Here is a 27,638-nt window from a genome sequence, read left to right as displayed (position 1 = left end):
CTTCCTTTCGGTCCCAGTCTTCCGCTCGCCATCGTAGCTCCTCAGCCCCACCCCTCCATGCAGCCCCCACCCACGGCCCGCCTTCCGGACGGCGCGAGGGGGCGGGGGCGGGGCCGGCCTCACCCGGAATGAAAACAAACGGCGGCCTCTGCGGCATCCGGGCACTCGGCAGGTCGCGGCTGGCTCGGCAGTGGCGCAGGTGAGGCGGCCGCGGCGGGCGGCGACCCGGGCCTGGGCTAGGCTGCGCGGCCGGGCGGGCGGGCGGACGCTGCGGGGCGGGCTTGGGAGGAGGCGGGAGGAGGTCGCCGCGGGACCGAGGCGAAGGGACGGGCGGCTGCGGTCAGACCGAGTTGCGCCAAGCGCTCTGCCCCGGGGCTGACGTGTGCGGGCAGCGGATCGCGGTGGGTGACAACGCGAGCTTTCTGGACCCGCACTGTTCTCGCCGCCTTCCCTTCTCCTTCGTTTAAATATGAGAACCTAATCGCGTGTTATTTCCCCGAGAGGGAATGTGTGTTGGATGTGTGTGAGGCTGTGGACAGTCTGGTTTGATCCACTGCAGAAGTGAAAATGAACATTTCAACGTTAATTCCTGACGTTTCACTTTCGGTTCTGGGCGCTGATATTCAGGACTTAGGGCCTTTCCGCGTCATGAAGTGAAACGCCCAGCGACATACATGAGACACAGTTCTCCAGTTAAAATTGAAAGCTGGGCCATTTAGATTTTCTTCCTTTTGAACCAATACGTGTCATCTGTTGCCTGTATCTAGCGTCTCATACGTCTGAATTCAGGATTTATTTATTTATTTATTTATTTATTTTTGAGACAGTGTCTCACTATGCAGTTCTGACTGGCCCAGAATTCAATATGTAGACCAGACTAGCCTCAAACTCATGAAGGTCTGCTACCTTTTGCTTCCATAATTCTGAGTTTAAAGGCGTGAACACTATGGCCGGCAACGGTGGGTTAATTTTTTTTTTTTTTTTAAACATTAAATCTTACGTTAAACCGGGCACAGTGGGGCACGCCTTTAGTCCCAGTACTTGGGAGTTAGAGGCAGGAGGATCTCCGAGTTCAAGCCCAGCCTGGTCTACAGAGTGAGTTCTGGGGCAGCCAAACCTAAGTAGTGGAAGCCTGTCTTGGAAAACAACTGAAGTATGTTGTGCAGATCTGGCAGCAGTGTGGGACACAGATGAGGATTGTGATAACCTTGGTTCCTTTTGTCAGACGGTGTACTGGTCACAGTCTGGAAGGCTGTTCTTAACCCTCTAAATAGCTGGGTGCTGGTAAATTATCCCTGCCACCCTCCTTATGAGATGGCAGTGATCTGGGAGGCACGGATGGCTCAATTGATGAGGCTCCTGCGCCTGAATCTGAGAGTCCAGGGTTCAGTTCCCTGCTACCTTTCCAGGCAGCCCCTGGAAGTTTAAGAGTGGCCCACACTGTGGTTCAGAATTCAAACAAAAGAAAATCTGAAAATAAATTACATGGCGGTGATCTTTTTCTCAGAATTCCGATAATGAATCTTGTGTTTGGTGGTTTAAGAGACTAGTGTTTGCAAAACAAATGCTCCGACATGTGCCTTGCTGTGAGGAGCAATTTGTAAGTCACCACACTTGGCTTAAAGATCAGGTGGATTAGACTTTGGATGCTGTAAAGTATTAGCCCTCCATGGGGGTGGGGAGAAAGAGACACTTAAATTATATTACCACATTTTTTCCACTTTCTGAACTTGATGTTCATTAATCAGGAGTGAGTAACTTCCTACTTTGTTTGATTTGTCAAACCTTGAAAGGATTCACCGCCCATTCCAACCGCCAGTGGCTCTCAGCAGCCTCCCCCTCCTCCCCCCAGAGGAGCAGCTGTGCTGGTGGGAGATGTAGAAAAGAGAGGTTACATGCTAAGGACAAGCAGCAAGGGATTGTGAGACAAAGAGTCCATACTGAAGACAGATGTCTCATGGCAGTTCTGGCTTCTTTTGTGGTTTTACAAACCTGGGGTCTGGGGCTTCCCAGCAGTAAAATGGCCCAGCTCTCTACATCAGTCTAATTAGATTGAACAACAGATGTAAATGTGCTATTGGGCTCCCAAAAGTACCAGTGAAAACAAAACCAAGAAACAAATCACGTGAGCCCTGTGTGATGGCTCATGCCTGTTGTTAGCCAGGCACCGTGTAGGCTACAGCTTTGAGGTTTGGGGCAGCCTGGGCTACAAAGTGAGACCTGGTCTCAAACAAAACAAAAATAAAATAACACAAAGTGAAGTAGTGTAAGTTATATATTGTTTAATTTTACTCATTGAAAAATTTTTTTGAAAGGCTGGCCTGGAACTTATATTGCTCTACTTGTCTCTGCCTCCCAAGTGCTGGGATTAAAGGTGTGTATCACTGTACCTTGTTAACTTTTTAAGCTTCAAAGTTTAACTACATAAACATTACTGATGGTTCAAAGCAGCCAAAGTGTAAGAGAATTTATAAGCTATAGATTAGGTTGCTAAAGGGTTTGTGTTGTCTTTTAAAAAAAAATTATTTTATGTGTTTGGGAGTTTTGCCCATATGTATGTCTGTATACCAGAATAGGACCTTAGATCCCCTGAAACTAAAGTTACAGGTAATTGTAAACTACCATGTGGGTGCTAGGAACCAAGCCGAGGTCCTCTGGAAGTGCAGCCAGTGGTCTAACTCCTGAGCTGTTTGGCCATCCCCTTTTCTTAACTTTTTGAGAATAATGTCAGCGTAAGAAATTGAGAGGTAGGGCTGGGCTCTTACTGAGCAGAGCTCAGTCCCAGCACACATAATAGGTAATATAAAACAGGAGAGTATACTACTCCTTGCTACATATTAGCGAGTTTGAGATGGACATTTTAAGCTGGGTATGATCCTGCATGCTTTTAATCCCAGCCCTTGGGAGGCAGAGGCAGGCGGATCTTTGAGTTTGAAGCTAGTCTGGTTGACACACTGAGTTCCAGGACAGTCAGGGTTACACAGAGAAACCCTGGTTGGAAAACAACAACAACAAGAACAGAATTGTTCTTGAATATGTTGCCTTTCATATAACTGAATACAATAGTTTAGGTTAAGCTAACAGAGGCACAAGGGGGACTTTACTTTGCAGAATACCTCAGTGGATTAGGTAACCTGGAAACCATTTTGAAATGTAATGTGGGTTTTCTTGATTTACAGCTTTACTTTCAAGGATGGCACAGAAGAAATATCTTCAAGCAAAACTGACCCAATTTCTAAGGGAAGACAGAATTCAGCTTTGGAAACCTCCATATACTGATGAAAATAAAGAAGTTGGTTTGGCCTTGAAGGTATTTTTCACTTTTTGTTTTGTTTTGAGACAGGGTTTCTCTGTGTAGCACTGAACTTGTTTTGTAGACCAGGCTGGCCTCAAACTTACAGAGATCTGCCTGCCTCTGCCACCCGAGCACTGGGATTAAAGGCTTGAGCCACTAGTACCTGGCCTTTAAAGGTATTTTTTTAACATTTATATCTTTTGCAATGTTGTACCTCCTTAGTAAACACTATTCTGAAGTCACCAGAAATTACCAGGCACAGCTGTGGAAAGTTTGAGAAGCACCAAAACCATTAGTCATGCACAAGTTCCCACCTTTTTTTTTCAGCCCTGTGAATCCAGGGCTTCACACAGGCTAGGCAAGCACTTCACCATGAAACCACTCCCCCCAACCTCCAGTTCTATTACTGGCATGTCGTTCTTTTTTTTTAATAATTTATTTAAATTTTTTTATTTTATGTGCATTAGTATGAAGTTGTCAGATCCCTAGCAATTGGCATTACAGACAGTTGTGAGCTGCCATGTGGGTGCTGGGAATTGAACCCACATGTTTTGCAAGAGCAGACAATGCTCTTAAGCACTGAGCCATCTCTCCAGTGGCATGTCATTCTTATGTTACCTCATTCCCCAGGCATTGTATTACTCACCTGAGCCGTAATATAGCAGCTGGAGAAAATTATAAAGAGAAAAGGGTAATTTTGGTTCATGGTTCTGGGGGTTCCTCAAGCTTGAGTGGTCCTGAAGCTTTGGGACTTTGCCAAGGGTGGTGACAAGCCTCAGGTCAAAGATGAGGACCGTGCTGCCAGTCCTGCCAAGCACAGCACACACAGTCATGCAGTCACAGGATGTGCTGTTTCTTGAGAGCAAACGGCTGCAGAAGCAGCCTTGGTTTGGCTAGTGTGTGCTCCTTTGACTTTTCTGAAAGAGTGCACTGGCAAGCAGTGTGGAATCAGCAACAACCTCATACCCCTGCATTCAGCCAGCCAGGTGTGAACCAAACTCACACCTCGGGCATATCACTCACCCACAGTCTCAGGGCATCCCCAGTGGTGAAGGCAACTTCTCCCTTCCTGAGCCAGGAAGCTGAAAAGGGAGGATGTGTCCAGTGGGTTCCCTGAACCCCTTGCAGGCTTTTCCCTCAGGGACCTTCCCACCACCAGAGGTTCTACCACCTGCCAGCACTGCCACCCTGTGCATTAAGCCTTTGACACAGAGCCTTTGGGAGACATTCAGACCTTGGCATGTATGTGCTATTTTTTAATGCCATTTGAACTTGGCTTGCTATGGTGTCTTGGCTAGAGAACTAGTGAGACATTATAAAAAGACACTGATCTTATCTGCAGTTCCTGGCAGAGCTATAGCTCTTGAGAATGGCCAGGATGTCAGGAGCATCTTGCATCCTAATGAGGCTTGCTGGCTCTAGCAGCCTTAGGAGAGGGACAGTTGCCAGAAGGAAGAAGCCTTGATTAGAAGCTGTGTGCTTTCCAGCTTCAGGGAGGGAAGGGGCTAATCAAGGCTTTCATCATCAGTGGCCCAGGATTTAACCAGTCATACCTGATAGCATGCCTCCATTAAAAATATGTAAGTGATGGCTCCCAAGATTCCTACTTTAGATACCCAGGACCTGGGTAGCACACTCTCTGGGGCAAGGACTCCACCCAGGGCCCAGCACGTGTCCCTCTGTTTACTTGTCATCTTTGTGGGTAACTAGAATCAGGACTTGTTCTGAGTCTTTGTAGCAAATTGTCAAACTTGGGAGCCCCATACTTTGTAGCCAGTTTATGAAGGAAACCTGGAGACTGTGTGCTTGACACCCGGTGCAGGACATGGGGTGTTCTGTAGGACTGCACCCCAAGACCTGTGAAGTCAAGGGCAGATTGAACTGTTGGCTCCAAAGTTAATGTCAGAACTACCTGCTATCAGAAGAAGAAAATACCAGTTTTAGGTAACTAGGGTGATGGTTGGTTGGTTGGTAGATTGATTGGTGTGTTGTTCTATTTTGGCTTTTTGAAACAGGTTTTAAAACTGGCTTCAAACTCCCTAGGACCTTTAACCCCTGATCTTCCTTCTCCGCCTCTTGCATGCTCAGATGGCAGGTGTGTTCACCATGCTTGGGAATCTTTCGACTTTTTAGAAAGTGATACTTTCCTATGTTTATGAACTGAGGGGAGAGGGGCCGAGCACATGGGGACTCAGAGGACAACTTGCAGGAGTCAGTTTTCTCCTTTCACCGTGTGGGTTCTAGAAATAGAAAGATAGCTTTCCTGGTGGCAGGGAGCCATCTTACTGGCCCTGAAATTAATTTTTAAGGTTTTTTTTTTAAATTATATTTTATAGTGATAAAAATAACAGGTATTCCCGGACTGAAAATAAATAGAGCTGAGCCTAGTAGTACCCCCCAGAAATCCTACCAGTCTGCAGGCTAAGGCAGGAAGCTCACCTGTTCACGGGCAGTCAGCTTGTGTACAGTCTTGCCCTGAGACTAGGTGAGAAGATATGCTTGAGGTGTGAGTTTGGGTCACACCTGGTTGGCTAAACACAGGAGTCTGAGGTTGCTGCAGCTTTCTACATAGTAAACTATTTCAGAAAAGTCAAAGGAGCACACTCTAACCAAACCAAGGCTGATCCCGTAGCCGTCTCCTCTCATGAAACAGCACATGCATGACTGAGTGTGCTGTGCCTGACAGGACTGGCAGCATGGAAGACACGGTCACACCAGCACCTCCACAGACATGCAACATGGACATTAAAATGGCCACTTTGCAGTACCTACTACATGGAGGCTTACCATCTCCTCAGGCACTGGGCACACATGTGGTGCACAGACACACATGCAAGCAAAACACTCACATATACTAAATAATAAAATCTTTAAAAAAAGAAAAATATAAATGAAAAAACAACTGGATGGTGGTGACCTTTTATCCCAGCACTCTTCCCAAGTGGATCTCTTGAGTTTGAGGCCAGCCCAGAGCAAGTTCCAGGACAGCCAGAGCTACATATACAGTGAAACCTATGTTCGTGCATGCATTGATGTGCCTGCGCGTGTGTGTACACACCAAATGCATGACTGATGTCCTTAGAAGTCAGAAAGAGGGAGGAGGACGTTGGATTCCCTGGAACTGGAGTTATGGATAGTGGTGAACTACCATGTGGCTGCTGGGAACCAAACCCAGGTCTGCTGGAAGAGTGACAGATGCTCTTACCCACTGAGTCATCTCTTCAGCCTCACAGCTTTTTTAAAAATAAGTTTGTGGCGGGGGGGGGGGGGGCGGGGGGATGCTCATCCTTTGAAGGTTAGAAGTCAGTTATGGGACTTGGTTCTCTCTCACTACCATGTAGGGCACAGAGATTGACTTAGAGAGTCAAGGTTGGCTGCAAGTGCCTTTACTTGCTGAGCCATCTTGATGGCTCTTGTTTACTGCCTCTTAGAGTAATTTCTTAATATATTAAGATCACAGGAGTCTCAGCATATCCACCCTCCTTTCATCCTTCTGGAATAGTCCCAGTTTATCTCACTCTGCCTATGGAGCTTACTCTTTATAAGTGTTTTAATTTCTTCCTGAATCTTCCCCGCGTGCCCAGATTGAATTTCAGTTCAGAGGTGGGGCAGGAGCCTCTGACAAGCCTCTGCTTGTCAAAGTTAGTTATGTTGCTTTTTGGGGAGGGGGTGTTCAAGACAAGGTTTCTTTGTGTAGCCTCAGCTCTCCTGGACTCACTTTGTAGACCAAACTGGCCTTGAACTCACAGAGAACCACCTGGCTGTGCCTCCCAGAGTGCTGAGATTACAGGCGTGCTCCACCGACGCCCAGCCGGGATATTATTTTAAAAAGCAAAACCAAACAAAACTTTTGTACTGATCCTCTATTGAATTGCATCTTTTTGGCTTTTTCCTCATAGGACCTTGCTAAGAAGTACTCTGCCCGGCTAGAGTGCTGTGAAAATGAAGTGGAAGACATAATAGAAGAAATCCGATGCAAAGCAATTGAGCGCGGCACAGGAAATGAGCACTACCGTACAACCGGTATTGCCACAATTGAGGTGTTTCTGCCTCCAAGACTCCGGAAGGTGAGTAACTGCCCAGTGCACATTGAGGCTAGCTTAGTGCTGTGATCAGGTGAGCTGGGGTTGTGTTGTTGGTTTGGTGTTTTGGGACAGGGTCTTTCTCTGTGGCCCTGTCTGTCCTGGAACTTGCTTTGTAGACCAGGCTGGCTTACTCAGATGCTCCTGCCTCTGCCTCCCAAGTGCTGGGATCAAAGGCCTGCACCGCCACGCCCATAGAGCTGTTTTTGTAAATCTATAAGCAGAATGCATAAGGGACTCCATGTGTTAAAGGCTGATGATATAGACTTATCCTGGCACAAGCCTTGAAGTAAGCTTGTTCTTGTCTAACCTTCCAAACATGGGTGGCAGAAATGGGGCGTGATGGGGCACATTGTAGTCGCTGCACTTGGGAAGCAGAGCAGGAGGATCCTGGCGTTCAAGGCCAGCCCAGGCTACCTGGGACCCTCTGTCTTGAAAAACAAACCAAAAACAATGTCACATGGGCCAGGGAGATGGCTTAACAGGTAAAGGGTTTTCTCATCAAGCCTAGTGATGGGGGTCTGTTCCTCAGAACCTAAATGGTAGAAGGGGAGGACTGACTGGAGAGATAACTGAAAGTGAAAGTGCCTGCCATGCGAGCACAAGGACCTAAGTTCAGATCCTAAAATCCATGTAAAAAGCCAGGTGTGTCAGGGTTCCTGCAACCCAGCACTGGGTAGTGCAGGGTTAGGCTGTGGAGGGGTCTCTGAAGCTCATTGGCCAGCCAAGTCAGTGAGACTTTAGAAAATAGAAGAGAGAGAGAGAGTAAGAGAAAGAAAGAAAGAAAGAAAGAAAGGTGGAGCTGGGCGTGGTGGCACATGCCTTTAAGTCCAGCTCTCAGGGAGTATGAGGCAGGCAGATCACTGTGAGTTCAAGGCCAGCCTGGTCTACAGAGTGAGTTGAGGACAACCAAGACTACACAGACAAACTGTGGGAAAAAAAAAAAAAGGTGGAAAGTAATCAAGAAAAGACTCCATCAAGCTGTGGGTTTTACGCACGTGCTTCCGCATGCACACCTACACCGACAAATACAACCACAACACACCAGATATTATAAGACTAACTTGAGGGTGAGCACTCACAGTAGCACCACTTATAATGGCTAAGGTAGAGACAGCCCAGCTTCCATCAGGAGAGGTATCCACGTCACAGAAGACAGCTGCGGGTACAGATACGCAATGCTAATAGTCTACAGAATGAGCTCAAAGATGCAGAAAAGACCGAGGCTATATGGGCTTGCTTATGGGAAATGTCTGAAACAGACAACTTTGTAGACAGAAAATAAATGGCTGCAAGGCTGGGGAGAAGAGGGATGGGGTGCAGGCTAGGTGTCTAGTGAGGGGTGATTGGTGGGAGTGTTCAGAGAGTCCATTAAACTATTTTTCTCATAAGATTTTATTTTTAATTATGTGTAAGTATGTGTCTCTGGGCTTGTGCACATAGCACAGTGTCCTTAGAGGCCAAGCATAAGTTGGATCCTCTGGGCTGCAGTTAAAGTCAGCTGTGAGCTGCTGGCGTGGGTGCTGGGAAGAGAGGTCACGTCCTGTGTAAGAGAAATATATGCTCTTAACCACTGAACCATCTCTCCAGTATCGTGAAATTTGATTATAATGTCTGGTCATGTGACAAGTCCCACTGAGCAGCCAAAGAATGATCAGGTCACCGTCTTGGTCTGTGCTGGACTATGTCTATGTCCGACATGCTTCTCCGTACAGGCAGTGTTTTGGTCCTTAAGCAGTACCCTGAGTTTATATCCTAACAGCACCTTACACCTTCACATGCAGGCAGCAGTTCAAAGTGTCACACTCAAGTACATTTTGTTTTGTTTCTTTTGGCAACAGGATAAGAAAAGCCTGTTGGAGACCCACTTGCATGTCACTGGTAGAGACCTGAGGTCTAAGTGAGTATCTGAACTATGAGTCCTGGCAGGTCTGTCCCTCTTACCTGCTAATGGATACTTTCATCTGTCCTGCAAGCTAGACATTTGGCCCTCCTCTTTCCCTTCCCAGCAGAGGAAATGAGACCCGGAGGGTAGGATATAAGGTCATGCTGGGCTCATACTGCTAGGTGAGAGGCAGCATGGCTGCCTGAGGCCTGCTCGTGGGAGCTGCTTAGTTGTAGTGCAGCTTCTGGAGAGTTGCAGCGTGGGGTGCACGGAGGAGGTACCCAACATGAACTGGAGTGAGTAGCTGAGGAATGGAAGCAGGAGCCAGCTGTGACTTCAGCACAGGCTAGCCAAGCCAAGTGTTTGTTGAGCGTATTTGTCTTACTTCTTTAGCTTCTATGGTGGGTGCTGGAGAATCAGAAACTATCGCTGGTTCAGTGCCCACAAGTAGACAGTAGTATAGGATAGCCCTAGTTGCAGGGTCCTCAGAGGATGCTGTGAAGTACAGCAGGGATGTTTTTGACTCATTTCTCAATTAAACAGCCCTGTAATCATCAACACAGAAACAAGTTTAGAAACAGCTTGTCTCACGTGTCCTCCAGCAGCCACCCATTGTGCTAGCTTACCAGTAAGTGGTGCTTACTGGTCAGTAGGGGGAAGGCCAGGGTGTTTCTGAGTTAAAAGGTATAAAGTGGAGAAGTGGGCGTCATAATCTAAGTCTTTGTGGTAGGTAACAAGTGACAAACTTGCTTTCCTGGAGCTCACTCTGCATTTATCTTATAGAATAGCTGAAACTTTTGGATTCCAAGAAAATTACATCAAGATTGTAATAAATAAGAAACAGCTTCAACTAGGTAAGTCACACCAAAAGTGCACCTGACGGAGTGCCTTTTCATCGTTCTTTGCATCTTTTCCTCGATTGTCTGCTATTGAAAACTGCCTGGCCTGTTGCATTTATTATCTACAGTTGATTGTGTTAAGAGTGTACCAAAATAAAAATGTAAGATATTGACTGGCCTGCTCTGGCTAGTGGGGAAGGGGGACGTTCATTATGGTCACATAGAATGTTCCAGAACGGAAGTCTGTGCTGGTGGGAGGATTGGGGTTACTCATAGTTCCCTCCAAGGGAAGAGAGAACCCTGAGACAGACAGAAGGCCAAGGCCACATTGGAGCACTCTTCTTGAGAAAGACAGAAGGACAAGGCCACGTTGGAGCACTCTACCAGCAGCCAAGAGAACTGAGTGGGGTCTGAGTGTCAGTGGAGAGTAAACAGGAGCCACGAGAGTCTTCTAGCAGTGACTCTCAGCCAGGGAAAATGTCCTCACGCAGGGGACAGTTGACTGTCTGAGGAGACATTTTGTAATAATTACTGTGGGGAGCTGCACTCCTGTCATTTACTGAGTCAAGATCAGAGTTGCTGCTAAATACAAGAGAGTCCCCACAGCTGCCCACATCACAGACTTCTGCCCAAGGGTTGAGTGCTGCCGAGAAGCCTGTGAAAATGAGTTTGGAGTTCGTCCTCAGGGAAATGGAAGGCACTAATACTGCAGAGTGGCACACGGGCGTGTGTGGCCTACAGATGCTGGCTGCAGGCTGCAGAAGGCCTGAGTGGAACTGTAGAAGTATTGGTCTTCAGCAGCTCAGGTGGTTTCCGAGGTCTCATGGATCTCCAGGGAGGGTCTGTGGAGCCTCAGGAATCTCGGTTCCACATTTCTAACCATAGCCTGTCCCAGTCTTTCAGAACCTCTAGCTGTTTCCTCACATGCCATGGGTGCCTTTTCTTGACATCTCATTCCTGTGTTCTGCTCTTTACTGGACAGATAATCTTAATTTTGATGCTGTTAAAACTAAAGCTGGGAGGTGGTGGCTCATGCCTTTAAATCCCAGCACTTGGGAGGCAGAGACAGGTGGGTCTCTGAGTTTGAGGCTGGCCTGGTCTACGGAGTGATTCCAGGAGAGTCAGAGCTCCACAGAGAAACCCTGTCTCAAAAAATTTTTACAAGAAAAATCTAGTCAGGTAACTTGCCGCCCTTTCTCTTGACTTTTGTATTTGAATGTTAGAATGGTCATCAAGTTTCTGGAAAAGGAACTTAGGAAAGGAAGCGCTGTAAAGGAGCACAAAGAACAGAAGTGAGGGAGGACAGAGCAGGAGCACAGGAAGGAAAACCAAGCTGAGCCTTCCTTAGCCTTTGGAGATAAAGAAGAGGCTGGCATCTGTCTGCATGGACTTACCTCTCTTTTTTTGTTTATGTGTATTTCAGCATCCTTTTTTTATTTATTTATTTTTTTTTTCAGGTTTGTCTGTTACATTTGCCTAACCTTTTCACTAGACTGGCTACTCCCCTTTGTTCTGTTTCATGGGTTTCTGTTCTTGTCTTAATTTCTACTCATTCTCAGAGGAAATTAAGTCCTAGAAAAACAGATGATGAGTTAGGTCCATTTGTGGCCTCTGCTGTTCACCATGGCCAGAGCTGTCCCTGCTGTCCTTACTGCCCTGTGGCTTCTTGAGTTATTTACTCAGCTAGGGGTTAGCAAAGTTTGGGTGTGGATTACACTTTCTCATTCTCCTTTTATGCCGCCTGGTGTAGTGTGCTGAAGTAGTCATTGCTTCTGTCTGGTCTTAGAGTGAAGAGAGGAAAAAAAAAAAAAAGGAAACAGTGAGTGTGGTCTGCAAGTGTGAATGAATACAGGTTTTAGAATTCCATTAGAATTCTATTTTCCAGGCAGGTGAGATGATTCAGTGGTTAAACAACCCTGCCAAGCTGCTGACTTGAGTTTGATCCTGGGATCCCACATGGTAGAAGCAAAAAAAGGAGCTTCTGCATGTTGTACACAAACACAAGTATGCAACTCAGACAAACCACCCCACACTCTTGTATCCACACACACCCACACAAATGCACGCCTGCACACACACACACACACACACACACACACACTTAAAAGTTAATTAATTAATAAAAAAAGAACTCCATTTACCACAGGAAATGGACTTGCCCAGGAAGTTTGTGTGACAGGCAATTCTGCTGTTCCCAGGGAAAAGCCTTGAAGAACAAGGAGTCACTCACAATGTAAAGGCTATGGTGTTAGAGCTGAAACAGTCTGAAGAGGATGTGAGGAAAAACTTACAGATAGAGGAAGAGGAACAGAACGAGGCTGAGCTGAAGGAGAAGCGCATTCAGAGGACCAAAAGGGGACTGGAGATCCTGGCGGAGAGAGGTACACAGGCTTGTCATCCCCCTGACATACATCAAGGCAGCTCACAGATAGAGTGCTGTGCCTGCTGAGGAATCCCTCCCCTCAGTCTAGCATCTCAAGTGTAGTCACTGTCACTGCTCTGTGACCCTGAATTAATGAGGCTTCTATGGCTTTGTTGCAGCGGAGATGGTAGATCCGGAAACGATGCCTTACTTAGACATTGCAAACCAGACAGGCAGGTCAATCAAAATTCCCCCTGCCGAAAGAAAAGTAAGTCTGGGCTTTGGCTCATTGGGTGGTTGTCAGAATGGGAAGCAGGACAGGCCTTCGTAGAATGAAGGGTTCTGACTAGAGATCAAGGTCTTTTTAGGGATTTTGTTTTATTTTGTATCTTTTTGGTATTTAAATGACTATTTGAATTATTCTGCTTAAGAATTAAGGGACAAGAGGAAAGACTCAGCTCAGCAGGTGAAGGTTCTTGCTGGGCTGACCTGAATTCTATCCTCGAACGTACATGGTAAGAGGAGAGACCTGACTCCTACAAGTTGTCCTTTTAATTCACATACACTCTGTGCACAGCTGTGCCCATACACATAGACACACACACATACAATAAAAGATTAAAATAATAAAATGAGGTTTTAAGCTGGGCGTGGTGGCGCATGCCTGTAATCCCAGCACTCGGAGGCAGAGGCAGGTGGATCTCTGTGAGTTTGAGGCCAGCCTGGTCTACAAAGTGAGCCCAGGACAGCCAAGGCTACACAGAGAAACCCTGTCTCAAAAACCAGAAAAAGAAAAACTGGGTTTGGAGGGCCAGCAAAATGGCTTAGCAGGTCAAGGTGTTTGCTGTTCCATCTCAGGAAGCTACATGGTGGAAGAAGAATCCTGAAAGTTGTCCTGTGACCTCCACACATGTGCTGTGGCGCAAATGCTCATGCATACCCATATACACACACGTAAAGTAGAAACGTTGCCCTGCGCATTCTGGCATTGTCAGATATTTTGGAAGTGTGATGGGGGATTGACATTCAAGTCTTGATAAGCAAGGAACCCCAAATCAAAAACAAAACACAATCAAAAATGAGTGTTTGGTAAACTTAGTTACTTACTTGGACAGTCTTGCTACTTAGGGCAGGCTGGCTCCTCCTGTATCCTCCTTCCTCAGTGTCCCCGTATGATCACAGCCCACACTGCCATGTCTGCAGATGCTCCTTAGAAAGGTCACAAGAATGACTGGCTGCTCCCACCTAGTCTTGAAAACTAGACACAGATCTAGAGCAGCAGGTGGAAGCAGCCTGTCGCCGCTCTGCCTGGAGCATGGCTTGAGAGGCTCAGTTCTTCAGCAAGAGAAAGCTCTAATTATATCTTAGTTAATTTGGCTTTTATGTGGAATTGCTTTGTTTTTTGCCTTGTTTTTCAGTAAAGCTAATATGCTTTTTAATTGTTTTATTAATGCTGTTCTAATTTTGTTGGAAAGAGCTGTTTTTTAAAATTTACATTCTGTTCTAGGCCCTTATGTTAGCTATGGGATATCATGAGAAGGGCAGAGCTTTCTTGAAAAGAAAAGAGTATGGAATAGCCTTGCCATGCCTTCTGGATGCTGACAGATACTTCTGGTAGGTGCTTTTATATTCAGCAGATACTAGTTTAAGGGAAATCCTCACTCCCTACCCTGGCACCCACTTGTCTATAACTGCAGACTGATTTTTACCCTATAGGTGAAGCACTATAGTGCTTTCTTAGAGTAAGGAGTTAAGGCACACACCAGTTTATGGATGTTTCCTCCTTTGTATTTCTAAGCAACCCTCTTCCCTGAGGAGAATACCCATTCATTTTCACCCTAGTGTGTAGGCTGTGCACCCGCAGTTTGCTGCTACTAGAGCTGTCCATCACACTGCTCCCCAAGTTCTTACATGAGGTGTCAGTGCAGAAGGCGCTGGCCTGAGCCACATTGCACTGCAGACTGTAAATGTGACACTGTCACTCTTCTGTGGTCACTGCTGGGTTTCTCTAAAATGAAGCATTTATTTCATAAGCTCTTTAATTTTGTTGAAGTGTAGCATCTACAGGAAAAAAGCAAAGTGCCTGGCTCCTTTCAACTTCCTAGTTTTGCAAATTTAGTTGGTTCCTCAAAGGTGACCAAACTGAGGTCTGTTTTGTTTTGTTTTGTTTTGTTCCCCTTCACCAATATTAACTGGTAAAGCTAAGAGTAAATTCCTGCTATCTCAGCACTTGGGAGATTGAGGCACAAGTTGTAGGCCAGCATGGCTACCCTGCAAGACCTTGCCTCTACACATGTTTTTAACATGAGCTTTAACACATCTGATCTATGTGCTTCATCCGTCTGTGCTTAGCTTTCCCATCTTTGGCTGGGCCTGGTGTCCTTCTGCCCTGGTGCTGATAGTCTCTGCAGTTTATCAGGGTTCCTAGTTCCTGTTCATGGGAATGGCAGAGAACGTAATTTGGGCATGTTGGAATTAAGATAAACTTGATTCTGTGAAATAATCAGCAGCCTCATGGACTTGCTGTTTAGTGAGTTCCCATGATAATCATCTGTGTGTCAAGAAGTGAATATAAATGTTTATGATAGGGCTTAAATGTGTAAATTCCAAATTAACTTATATAAAGAAGAGACTTACTGTCCCAAATGTTCAGAGGAGATGGAGGGGCAAGGCACTGAGAAGGTGGTCTGAGCCTCAGGTCTTGCCTTGTCCCTCTCTCTGCTTCTTCATATATACATATATATATACGTGTGTGTGTGTGTTTCCTCTTCTGATGCAAATGTTGGAGACATAAGTGGAGGCCTTAAAATTGAGCAGTAGTTTTCACATCTTTGTGTAGCTGTTCCTGCCTTGTTAGTAGAGAGGATTTCAGATGTATTGAAGGGAAAGGCTGCTGTACTGAACTTGCATAGGCTCATAGTCTGCCATAGTAGTGTCAAGAAATAGTTCTCTTGATTCTTCAGATCTCGGAAGACTCCTCAATAAAAACACTCATGTCATCAGTTTGACACATCAGTACATTCACTGAGTAGCAAGTGTAATGAAATAATAACTGTCAGTGCCTTTAAAGTATGTATAGTTATCTTTTATGTCATGAATGCACAAGGTGATCAACATATAGAGAGCAAGGTTTATTGGCTCACAGTTTTAGAGGTTTTAGCTTGTAACCAGTTGGTCCCATTGCTTTCCCCTGTCCCTCTGTCTTTACTGCTTTGTGGTGCGAGTACATGGCTGAGGAATGGAACTGTTCCCATTAGGGTTGCTGGAATACCAAAAGAAAGAGAAAAGACTGGCTTCTCACAATTCCCTTCAAGGACACTGTCTTAGTTAGGGTCTCGTTGCTGTGAAGAGACACCATGACCAAGGTTGGGACTGGCTTACAGTTTCAGAATTCAGTCCATTATCCTCATGGCAGGAAGTGTGCACACATGGCATCGTGCAGGCAGACATGGTGCTGAAGGAGCTGAGAGTTGTACATCTTGATCCAAAGGCAACCAGGAGGTTCTTTTCCACTCTGGGCGGAGCTTGAGTATAGGGGACGTCAAAGCCTGCCTCCACAGTGACGCACTTCTTCCAACAAGGCCACACCTCCTAATAGTGTCACTCCCTATGGGCCAAGCATTCAGACCCACGAGTCTGTGGGGCCAAACCTATTCACACCACCACAGATACCCACAATGACATAAAACTTTCTACCATGTAGCAGCTCTTAAAGATTTCACTCACTTCCAGTGTGACCATACATAATCCCAAACTGTCGTACATGGCCCTTGGGGAGCGTTGCAGTCATAATGGCCAAGAATTACCTGTTTTCTGTGGGAATCTGTTATGGCCAAAGTGTCTTGTATACTTATATGATCTCTATTCATGAAGGAAGTTAACTGTAACAGGAGCCCTGGTGCTGTTGGAAGAAACCTTGGCATTCTGCTTTCTTTCCCTCTTTCTCCAAGTAAGCAGCAGTTCTTCATGCCTTTTACTCATCTTATGTACAGTTGCTACAATAGTTTCTGTTCTGTGTATGAGAGAGAGAGACAGAAGTGTGGTGCAGAATCTGTTAGGGCCGAGTGCTTACCATGAGACATACCCACAGCCCTCTTTGCCTACTTGAAACTAAATGTGGGAGTTTTGTTTTCAGCCAGGATGGAGCAGCAGGACTGTGTTACTCTATCATGGGAAGGACTTAAAAAGCCTGGCAAAATCAAGAAATCAGTAGCTTCCCAGAAGTTTGGGATGAGCAAAGGCAGGCAGGACTCACCGTGAGCTAAGGTAGAGCCAGGCAGCCAAGGAGGCCAGTGAGAGTGCCTAAGGCTCCCCTTGAGTCTCCAGTGAGATGACCAGCACATACTGGGAAGAAACCACCCACTGTTGGATAGGGGCCACTTGGAAGAAGTAGCAGGGGCATCCCTTGGTGCCCACAGAGGATCAGGAGCAGTTTGTGTTGGTATAGAGAACTCTGTGGTCCTGCCCTGCCTCTAAGCCTTTCATCAATAGTAGGCCTCAGCCACTGTTTTCATGTAATGTTAATAAATCCCTAACAAGGCTCAGTATGTAGTAACCAAAACATACACTTCCCAATTACAAACCTGCAGTCCACAGTGAGACTAAGAGGGAGACAGTCATCAGAAACAGCTCCAGAAAGTACACAGAGGCTGCGGTGAGTAATTAAGCATTGAAGCAGCAGCTATATTCCTTGTGTTCAAGAGGATGGTGCAAGCCGGGCGTGGAGGCTCATACCTAAAACCCCAGCGCTCTGGGAGGCAGAAGCAGGTGGATCTCTGTGAACACGAGGCCAGCCTGGTCTACAAAAGAGAGTCTAGGACAGCCAAGGCTACAGAAAGAAACCCTGTCTGGGGTGGGGGAGATGCCCTGGGAGACGTGCAGAGGACCCATAGTGACTCCTGTGATAAAGAGTGGAAGCCAGGCATGGTGGTACACTCCTGTAGTCCCAGCACTCAGGGAGACAGAGGCAGGCAGATCTCTTGAGTTTGAGGCTGGCCTGGCCTACAACTCAAGCCCACGACAACCAGGGCTACACAGAGAAAGTCTGCCTAGAAAAAAAGAAGAAAAGCAGAGAGTCCCCACCAAGGAAGTGCATGGGGTCCAGAGCAGGCCTGGTAGAAAAAGTAATAAATGTGAAAGCAGTGAGAGACCGTCCAACATGACATAACAAAGATTATTGAGAGTTGGGAGAAGGCCTTGAAAGCTATACCAAGGCAATGACAGTCTGCTTCCTTAAAGCCAGTAATAAAACTGGGAATGACTTTTAACCAGCTTTGAGAAAAAAGATCCTTAAGCTCAGTTTATCATTCTTGAAGTTAATTCTCTTTACACATTACATAAGAGTCAAAAACTCACTGAGAACATAAAAAGCTCTACTGGGTTGGAGAGATAGCCCAGTGGTTAAGAACACTGACTGCCTTGACAAAGGACCTGGGTTCATTTCACAGCTCCCTCTTCAGGTGCTCTGCCACTACCTGGGAATCTAACACCCTCTTCTGGTTTCCACAGGCACTGCGTGAGCACATATGTACACATATAGACACACAAAGTAAAAGAAAATTTAAAAAATTTTAAATTCTGTTAACCAATCTTTTTAATAATTTATTTAATTTTATGTGCATTAGTGTGAAGGTGTCACATCCCTTGGAATTGGAGTTACAGACAGTTGTGAGCTGCCATGTGGGTGCTGGGAATTGAACCTGGGTCCTTTGGAAGAGCAGACAGTGCTCTCTTAACCACTCAACCATCTCTCTAGCCACCTCTGTTAACCAACCTTAAGTTAACTTTAGTGCTTTAATTTTTATGCTGTTTAAACATGAAAATATATCGAATAGCAGCACTTTTTGCAAATCAAGTCATTATTAATAGAAATACACTTTTTTGAGACAGTTTTCTCTGTGTAGCTCTGGCTATCCTTTAAAATACGGTTTTATGCTAAATTTTTGTTTTAGACTTTACCTCCCCAGTTGGCATGATCAGGTTCAAAATTAGGCTTATCGGTTTCAAAATTATACTGTGCAGGTGTTGGTTTCTTTTCTATTGAGATAAGGTCTCCTTATGTAGCCTTAGCTGTCCTAGAATGCTAGGTAGACCTGGCTGGCCTGAAGCTCAAAAGAGCTACCTGCCCCTGCCTCCTGAGCACTGGGATTAAAGGGATGCACCACCACTCTCAGCTGGAGACTGAGGTTTTGATCTATTTTGGTTTTGTGTTTTGGCCACATGTAAATTGAGTTCTGGGTCCCACTGTTCAATTTATTTTCAACTCAATGAAGCCATTTCTGTCCCTGTTGTTGCTGCTTGTCCTGTAGGCATTGAAAGGGCCTTTAACAGGCCTCAGACGTTAATGAGCGGCAGAGTACCTGTTGCATTCTGTGACTGGCTTGGCATCATGTCCCAGAAAGCTGAACCTGTCAGGGTCCAGATCAGGGCGTCTGTTTTGATTTGAGAGCAGTCTCCACCTATAGCTTCTCTGCCTCTTCTCAAAGTCAAATTTTCAGGCTGAGCTGCAGGTTTTGAGAAGCCCTTTCCCTGGAACTGTGTGTGTTTGTTTGTGTGCGTGTGTGTGTGTGTGTGTCAGTATGTCAGTGTGTCAGCGTGGCATGTATATCGTCAGACATTCGTGATGAATAGGGAAGTTAGAAGAGGCAGGGAAGAAAGCATACAAAACCCTGTTTTGTATGTTCTTTCCTCCACTGGACTGTTTGCAGCCTAATGTGGTGATGACAACATCCATCTCGTGAGTTCTTGGATGTGCATATGTCGGTAAGCAAGGCAGAAAGCTCCCGTTTGACAGCATCCCATTGGAAGCAGATGGGCGAAACTTTGGAGTTAACTGTGTGGACTGTGGTTGCAGATGTTCTATCTTGAGATCCAGGTCTCTCCTATGTGCTGAGCATTATCACAACTTAGAGTATAAATAAGCAGTTTATGATAGTGTCTTCATTCCTTTCTGTCTGCCTCAGCCTGGTATGGGCCCTCAGGAACAGCTAGGCATTTAGCCTGGTGTTTTCCAGACTGTTTTCCCAATGAGAAAGTCCCTGAATATGAATGTCTTGTCAGAGCTGTCATCAGCTGGAGCATTTTTAGGAAGTTGGGGATTTCGGGCTGTCTTTAAAGCCACATGTCAGCTTTTCATGCATGTTAGACTCTACCAGGGAGATTTTAGTACTAGGATATTCAGCTCTGGGTGTGGAGAGCTTTGTTATTGTTGCCCTAATTAGGTCCTCAGCATCAGTATCCCCAAGAAAAAGACTCCTCTGTCTTGGTGATTATAATTCACAGCCAGGGCTGGAAGCCACTATGTGCTGGGCCAGATGCCACCATGCTGCTCTTGAGAACCCTGCTATCCTTATCCGTTCAGAGGATCCATATTGTAAATAAAGGCCTTATTAGTTAATCCTAGAAACACACCAAGAGCTAGAAAGCCTTCCAGGGACCCCCAAAGGGCTGAATGGCCCAGCAGTGGCAGCTACCTTCTCTTGCAGTGAGTGCAAAGAGCTGCTGGACACTGTGGACAACTATGCGGTTCTCCAGCTGGACATCGTGTGGTGCTACTTCCGCCTGGAGCAACTGGAATGCCTTGATGATGCAGAGAAAAAGCTGAACTTGGCACAGAAGTGCTTTAAAAACTGTTACGGAGAGAATCACCAGAGACTGGTCCACATAAAAGTATGTTGCTGTGTTTGGTGTTCTGAGCCCACTTCTGGGGCACGGTTATTCCATCCAGGTGTGGAAGCTGCTGCCAGAGGTGACTCATCTGGGCAGGAGCAGATAATACCCTCTTTGTAAACCAGAGCTTTAGCAGGTATCCAGTGTTAGGAGTCTGGCTGGCTTTTATTTTGTTTTGTTTTGTTTGAAACAGTCTTGTGTAGCCCAGGCTGAGTTCCTAATCCTCTTGCTTCTGCCTCTGGAGTGCTGGGGTTGCAGGTGTGCACCACCATATCCAGTTCAGTCTCGCTGCTTCTGTGGTGGTTTTTAAAACCACTTTACTAATTGTAGACCCTGCTTCTAGTCAGTCTGCCCAGGAGAGAACAGTGACTTGTGGCTTAGAGACAGGTGTCCTGCCTGATTCCTTCCGTACGGAAGGGGTACTGCATGGGCGTCTTCACAGTGACAGTAGTGGTGCCCTGGACGCTTCTGTGGAGACACGGGACAGCTACAGCAGTGAGCATGCTACTCTTTAATTAGAAATAAGACACCATATTCTCTTTCTCCCAATAACTGCAGGGAAATTGTGGGAAAGAGAAGGTGTTGTTTTTAAGACTCTACTTGCTTCAGGGGATTCGACACTATCACAGTGGAAATGGAGAGGAGGCTCGGGAGTATCTCAACAAGGTAAGAAAGGCCCCACCTTCACCTGTGACTCGGCAGTGGAATGCCCTGTTAGTCATGCCCACGCTGCCCTGTCAGAGCCCTGCATCTCCCTCTCTTGCCCTCCCTCATGTGTACCTGTGAGAGTTCAGGCAAGGTGCTGTAATAAGGACACATCAAAATGGCAGTGACTTTAATTGGGTAGTTTCTGCCCTGCCCTCTAGCATGAGCTCTGGCGGTCTTGGCTCCCATTGTTCCTGCTGGTGCCTCTGCCACCAGCAGAGAGGGCCAGAGAGCTAGAACCGACAGTTACATGGCGACTGCATGCAGTTGACCTAGTGATCTGCCAGCCAGCCCAGCTGCAAGAGAGATAGATGCCATTCGCAGCTCAGGTGTGTGGGTTTTCCCCCTTTGTTTTGAATAGGATCTTCCTGTGTAGCCCAGATGGCCTTCGCCTTCTGATTGCTGGGATTATAGGCATGCATCACCACAGCCTGCTAAGCTCAGGGAATGTGTTACAGAAAGAAAGGAACAGTCACTCTGGCACTCCTACAACACTCAGCCTGCCTGTTTGTGCTATATTATGGGTTGGTTATGCAGGCAGAGATAGTATTGTCTGTTTCATTCTGAAGGCAGCCAGGTCAGACTAGCTTAGCTTCTGTCTGAGTCTCACACACAGTAATTGTTACTGGGTAGCCGCACTCATGGGCTTTGGCTTTGCCAAGCTTTGCTGTTGTTGCTGTTACGTTACTCTTCTGCTTCTTCCTGTTTGTAGGCACGTCAGCTCTTCAAAGAGCTGTACATTGATCCGTCAAAAGTTCACAACTTGTTGCAGTTGGGGTTCACTGCCCAGGAAGCCCGGCTCGGCCTGAGGGCCTGTGATGGAAACGTGGACCATGCAGCCACTCACATTTCCAACCGTAGAGAGGTGAGTTTTCACTTCTGTCTTCAGTGCCCATGAGGCCTGGACCCTTTGAGGAGGTTAAGAAGCAAAGGCATTGCAACTTTATTTCTGAACTGGTGGAAAGACTGGAGAGAATACCAGAAGAGGTATGAATAAGAAGAATAAGAAGGGACTCTGGGTCAGGAGGACAGGAATACATTGTCTCTTCTTTTTTTTTTTTTTTTTTTTTTTTGAGACAGAGACTCACGTAGTCCAGGTTAGCCTCAAACTTGCTCTAAAACCAAGGGTAACCATGCTGGGCAAGCATCTACTGGCAGAGCTGCATCCCCACCACAGTGTCTGCATCGTGTCAGCTTGAACCAGGGCAGCTTCAAAGTGGCTGTGAGGCCACTATGATAGTTTAGGGTTGCCTTCTTGCCTGGAAACATGCCAGATCACAGAAACAAGGTCTTAAAAGCTACAGTCATTTATAGTAAGTATCCAGAAGAAAGTTTTAGAATTCTATGTTGGAAGGAAGGGACCTTGTCACGCCAGTTGTCCAACAAACTGAAGTATAAAGAGCTAGTGACATGGTCAGTCTTCTCTCAAAACTGGAAACTGAGTCTCCTAGGGCCTCCAGCCAGACCTTCTTGTGTGAATCCCGTTTTCCAGGGTAAAGTACAGCATCCCATGGGCCTCAGAAGGGGTAGAAGCCACTGCTCATTGTAGGGGTGGGACCATGGGTTGGTTGTGTAGTAGCCTGTGCAGGGCTGTCTCCTTGCACAACAGTCAGCCCTTGGCTGTCATCCAGTCATTGTCCCTGGACCTCGCTGCAGAAGTCAGGGACAGGTTAGGGGAAGCTGTGCAGTCTAGTTCAGCACAACAGGGAGTGCGCTCACTGACAGTGGCTCTCCTCCCTGCTGCTCCACCACCATGACTGCAGTGTAATACTTAGTAGTTCTTAAGTCATTCTCTCAGTTGTGATGTTGTTCTGTTCTACCCATTACTGCCTGTGATGGTAATCCACAGTTACAGATGAGGCAAACTGTGGCTCAGTTTGCCTGTGGTGGGAGGGCAGGGAAATGGCTCAGCAGGAAAGGCCCTCCCTGCCAGGCCTTATGATCTGTTTTATCCTCTGGGCCCACATGGTAGAAGAGAACTGGCTCGTACAGGTTGTCCTCTGACACACACATACATAAAATAAAATAGTGCAGAATCGCTGTGGTACATAGGACACTGGCACCTAGCACCACAAAAAGAAATGAGCATATGTGCATGTGTGTGAGCATGTATATGTTGTACATATGTGCACTTCTGAATAGTTGTAATCTTAGAAAAAGCCTGAAGATAGTGATCCCGGGGTTAGGTGAGCTGGTTGCTCACGTCTGTCTCTGCTCCTCCCTTTTGTGTATGAATCACCAGTCTTGTGCTTCTTGCTGACCAACCGGCCTAGGACTTCTCACTGAGGCTGATATGAGCTGAGACCACTCAGAGCCCAGCTGAGAGCTGGTCAGGACAGGTGGTGCTGGGAGGGCACTCCTGTGCCACAGAAGAGCAGTCCCTGGGGGGTTGCTGCCTCAATTCCTGCTGCTCCGGGTTTGAGTTTGTCACAGAACTAAACGGAATAGATCTCTTTTTTCTGTTGATATTAGGGATAGAACCAGGGTGTCACTCGTGTTAGGCAACCACTCTACCCCTAAGTGACATTCTGAGCCCCTTGGTATGAATCCCTGTTAACCCGAGGCTGGGATGACCTTCCACCCCACAGGAAACTCCTGCCGTGAGTTATTGTAGCTGTCTACCTTCTGATAAGGTGCAGCACTGGCTATTTCCACTCGGGCCTGAGCCCGAGCCTAACCCTGTCCCTGGCCTCCAGCCACCCTTCTTGGCAAGAACAGGTAGAGGTCCCTTTTTGTTTGGTTGCTCACCAGCCCAGAGACCCTGAGACAGTGCAGAAGAGAACCTCAGATTCCTGTGTGGCCTCTACCTCTAACTCACAGGGCCTTGTTTTCTAAAGGAACTGGCCCAAATAAGGAAGGAAGAGAAAGAGAAGAGGAGACGCCGCCTGGAAAATATCAACTCTCTGAGAGGAATGGGGTACTCCACACGTGCTGCCAAACAGGCCCTTCACCAGGCCAGAGGCAACCTGGACGATGCCCTGAAGGTAATGCCTCCGGCTTCAGTATGAGCAGCTGAGTGCATCCACCAGCCTGCCTCCAGGCTGACTCTGTTTCCATACCCTTTCTGTGCTCTTCCCTCCTAAGCCTCTGTGTAGACACAGACAACTTAGCTGTCCTCCAGCAGGGCCAGAGTGATGGCCCTGGGCAACTGGCCTGGGACATCGGTGACTGTACTTTGCAGCTTGAAGGGATGGGTCACATTTCAGCTTAAGATAATGCTTGTTTGCATATCTGGCTTTATTTTTTGTGGTACCTCTTGGTGAGAGGGGCTTTTTAAAGAAATCTCCAGAGAAACGGAGCAGTGGTAGCACTTCCTGGCCCGGCTTGGTCAAGAGGCACAGTAAGCCCTGTGCTTCAACTTGGGCACTTCCACAGATGAGTGGTAGACAGGTGGGTACACGGGGCAGGGCAGGGGCTATGCCCTGGGGAGCTGCCCTCTGGACAGTGGGGGATGGGCTTTTGTCCTGGAGCTCTTGGGATGGGGACTGGAGCTAGAGATGGACTGGACAGAGGCAGGGACCTGTGCTACAGGCAGCAGAGCCCGCCTGCACCCCTCTTCTGTCTCCAGCCTCTGCCTCAGAAAGACCCCCTTTTTCATTTTTTATTCATGTGTGTGTTTGTTTTATTTTTTTGAGACAAGGTTTCACTATGTAGCTCCAGCTGTCCTGGGGCTGGCATCAAACTCAGAAATCTGCCTGCCTCTGCTTCCCTGGTGCCTGGGGTTAAAGGTATGCACCGCCATGCCCAGCTCATATATGTATATTAGATTAGAATATAATTTAAATATGAAGCTTGAGGTTTTTGGATTGAACACAAAGCACTGGGAAGTCTAGCCATCTGAAGAAACGGTGAGGTGGAGACAGTTAATTTGGGGAGATCATGAAGCTGGGGAGATGCCAGTTATAAGTACTTACCTTTCACGCATGAGGACCTGCGCTTGATGGCCAAGTAAAAATGCCAGCTGTGGCAGGGCACATCCTAGTGCTGGGAGAGTAGAAACAAGAGGCTCCCTGGGACTCCCTGGCTAGCCAGGGGCCCCCTTTTTGTGCAATCTGCACAGCCTTCTGTGACGCTCTGCACTCATTTGTCCCCAAGCGCATGAGTCTGAGCTGTTTGGCTACATGTGAGATGGTGGGCCGTGCGGCCACATTAGGCTGAGGAAAGGACGCCCCTGTGCTTTCAGATTCTCCTCAGTAACCCCCTTTTGTGGTGGTTACAAGACTCAGATCCTGAAAACAGCCGTCAAGCAAGTCCTTCCCAGGAAAGCATCGACCAGGTGAGTGGCAGGTGTTGCACTCCGGTGATGGGCAGGGCTGGCCGGTGGCAGGGTGGCGCGTGCTTCTGCTCTGAGCAGGGCCTACCACCCCTGGGAGGACCTTGGCATATGCAGTGGAGTGAATGTGGATGGGGGTCTGAAGGAGAGGTGCTTCTTAGAAGGGAAAGCGGATAGGCATGGTAGCGCGCACCTTTAATCTCAGCATCTAGAGACAGTGGCCAGTAGGTCTTTGAGTTCAAGGCCAGGCCAGGCCTACGGAGCGAGATTTCCTGAAAACAGCAAGAACTGCAGGAGGGACCCTTTACCTTCGTTTCTCATTTGCCCCTTTCCCATGCTCACTGCTACATCACTCCTATTTCTCTGCCTGGGACCTAAGAGGATGTCACTGTGTCCTGTGAGACTCAACTTACCTAGCATATCATGAGGCTTCATCCACCTGCACTTGATACCACACTTGAGCATGTCCCATGTATTGTGGCCGCTTAACTTGTGATACTCATGATTAGATTTTCATGACACTTGCTTTCATGTCCTGAAAGTGAGTGCCTACAAGGACCTGTTGGGCCAGGTCTTCTGAGGCCTTTTCTGCACTGCCTGGTGTCTGTGAGGGCTGAAGAAAGGCGATCTTTAGTTACAGATGCTTTCCTAGGAAGCAACGTTACCCTAGCGGTGCCCTGAGGTGACAACACAGATGTGGTGGTCCACATGAGAGTGTGAGCTGAGCTCACGGTCACAGTCCTAACCCTGTGGTCTCTCCTAGCTGGTGTACATGGGTTTCGACACAGCAGTAGCTGAAGCTGCGCTAAGGGTGTTTGGAGGCAATGTCCAGCTGGCAGCTCAGACCCTTGCGCATCATGGAGGAAGCCTCCCTCCCGACCTGCAGTTCTCGGGAGAGGACTCTTCCTCCTCCTCTTCCTCCTCCTCCACACCGTCCACATCCCCATCTGACTCTGCAGGTAGGTCTGATGTCCGGATGCCTCACTGATGGCTGCACTGTGCCAAGTCTGCACCAGTGGCAGCTGTGAACCTGAGGCAGAGGCAAACTGAAGGCTGAGGGAGCATCCCTGAGGTTCTGCCAGGACAGGGTGGCTACCAAAGGCACAATTAAGGACACCCCTCTTCCAGGGTCCTGCTTACCCTGTGCTGTTTCACTGCAGGAACCTCTAGCGCCTCTACAGATGAAGACATGGAGACAGAGGCTGTCAATGAAATCCTGGAGGATATTCCGGAGCATGAGGAGGACTACCTGGACTCCACTCTGGAAGATGAAGAAGTCATTATTGCTGAGTACCTGTCCTACGTAGAAAGTATAAAGTCTGCCGCAAAGAACAACTGAACAGAAATAAGTGCTACATTTCTGCCTATAAATTCTGTCGTTGTGAATGGCTGAATACAGCTCTTTGTGTTCCTCTTGCTTTTCAACGGTTTTGCTCCAAGTAGGCTTCCTCCTCAGGTTCAGGGACCCAGCATAGTGAAGAGACTGTTGGTCAGAGGACAGTCCAGGAGAGGGAATTCCCGGCCTAGCTCTGCTCTTCCCTTCCTCCTCCAGGTCTGCATCCCCGACTCTGCCACTTCGTTGGTTCCATCCACAACTGAAAAGCAGGCTCCCTAGAGGCAGGGTGTGCTCCCTGGGAAGGTCTGTAGAGGGACAGGGCGTCTGTCTCCTGTCTTCTCAGCTAGCCCTCCTGTGCACTTTTCCCCTACTATCCTGCTGCTGAAACTGCCCTCCTCCACCACCACCTCTGCTGTGCAAGCTTACCTCAGCCCTCGCTTGCCTGCCTCACCCCACAGAGTTATAGGCTGCAGTTGCCATACCAAATGGTGGCAGATACTTAGATCTTAAAATGTCAGTGTTTTGTGCTTAGATCAGTAAATCTGTACTTAAAATTCAAGGTTGCAAATCAGAGTTTATATGGATTCTAAATTCCTCATACAAAGTAAAAATCTTTTATTAAATGGAAAAGTTTTAAAAGCTAACCAAAGCAAGTTATTTTTAATTATCTCTACACTGCTGTCAGAGAAAGCTCACTGACAGCTGAGAGACTGCTGAGGTTGAAATGTGCTTTCTCTCCTTGGGTTTTGTGTAGCCGGGTCACAGAAGACTATTCCTGAAGGGGCCTGACAGCCTTTGGTCGGTTCATCCTGAGTGTGGACCAGACAGATAGCCTTCTGGCACCCTGGGCATGGTAGAGTCAGATGGGGCATGGGCCAAGTGCCACTGTTCCTGAGAGCCTTTCATTTCACCTGAAGCGTTGGCAGCAGACGAGACTGGACAAGCGTAATTGTCTCTTGCTTTCTTTCTAATCACATATATTTATTTGTGTGGGGTATGGGGCAAGCATGCCATTGCACAAGTCTGGGCATTCAGAAGACAACATGTGGAAATTGGTTCTCTCTTTCCACCGGGGACTGAACTCAGGTTGTGAGGCTTGGTGGCAAGTTTCCCTCCTTGAGTCATCTTGCTGGCTCCCTTGCTATTCTTTGAAAGTGGTTGATGCTGATGAAAATAAATTGAATGCAACTGAA

The 27,638-nt window shown here is 47.2% G+C and overlaps 1 protein-coding gene and 1 long non-coding RNA gene across 3 annotated transcripts; one reads left to right on the top strand and one right to left on the bottom strand.

The window, feature by feature from the left end:
- Nub1 (negative regulator of ubiquitin like proteins 1) lies at nucleotides 1-27,638 on the top strand. 2 transcript variants are annotated; one of them, XM_021663457.2, is made up of 15 exons: nucleotides 1-199; nucleotides 3,193-3,310; nucleotides 7,195-7,362; nucleotides 9,219-9,277; nucleotides 10,046-10,116; nucleotides 12,300-12,482; nucleotides 12,643-12,731; nucleotides 13,971-14,077; nucleotides 19,948-20,131; nucleotides 20,690-20,797; nucleotides 21,549-21,701; nucleotides 23,674-23,820; nucleotides 25,020-25,112; nucleotides 25,873-26,068; nucleotides 26,270-27,638. In XM_021663457.2, exons 1-15 carry the CDS (start codon nucleotides 129-131, stop codon nucleotides 26,446-26,448), a joined length of 1,926 nt encoding a protein of 641 aa, XP_021519132.1. In that variant the 5' UTR covers nucleotides 1-128; the 3' UTR covers nucleotides 26,449-27,638. The 2 variants fall into 2 exon arrangements, with proteins under 2 accessions (XP_021519132.1, XP_021519131.1); XM_021663456.2 differs by having other exon boundaries at nucleotides 3-199; nucleotides 3,180-3,310.
- Nucleotides 21,876-26,381, bottom strand: LOC132649711 (uncharacterized). The gene is made up of 2 exons (XR_009588206.1): nucleotides 26,250-26,381; nucleotides 21,876-25,722 (listed from the first exon to the last, which is right to left on the bottom strand). It is a non-coding gene; the product is annotated as an uncharacterized LOC132649711 (long non-coding RNA).

This window comes from Meriones unguiculatus, chromosome 21 (assembly GCF_030254825.1).
Source record: "Meriones unguiculatus strain TT.TT164.6M chromosome 21, Bangor_MerUng_6.1, whole genome shotgun sequence".
Lineage (NCBI taxonomy): Eukaryota > Metazoa > Chordata > Mammalia > Rodentia > Muridae > Meriones > Meriones unguiculatus.
This window is presented reverse-complemented; position numbering and strand designations above follow the sequence as displayed.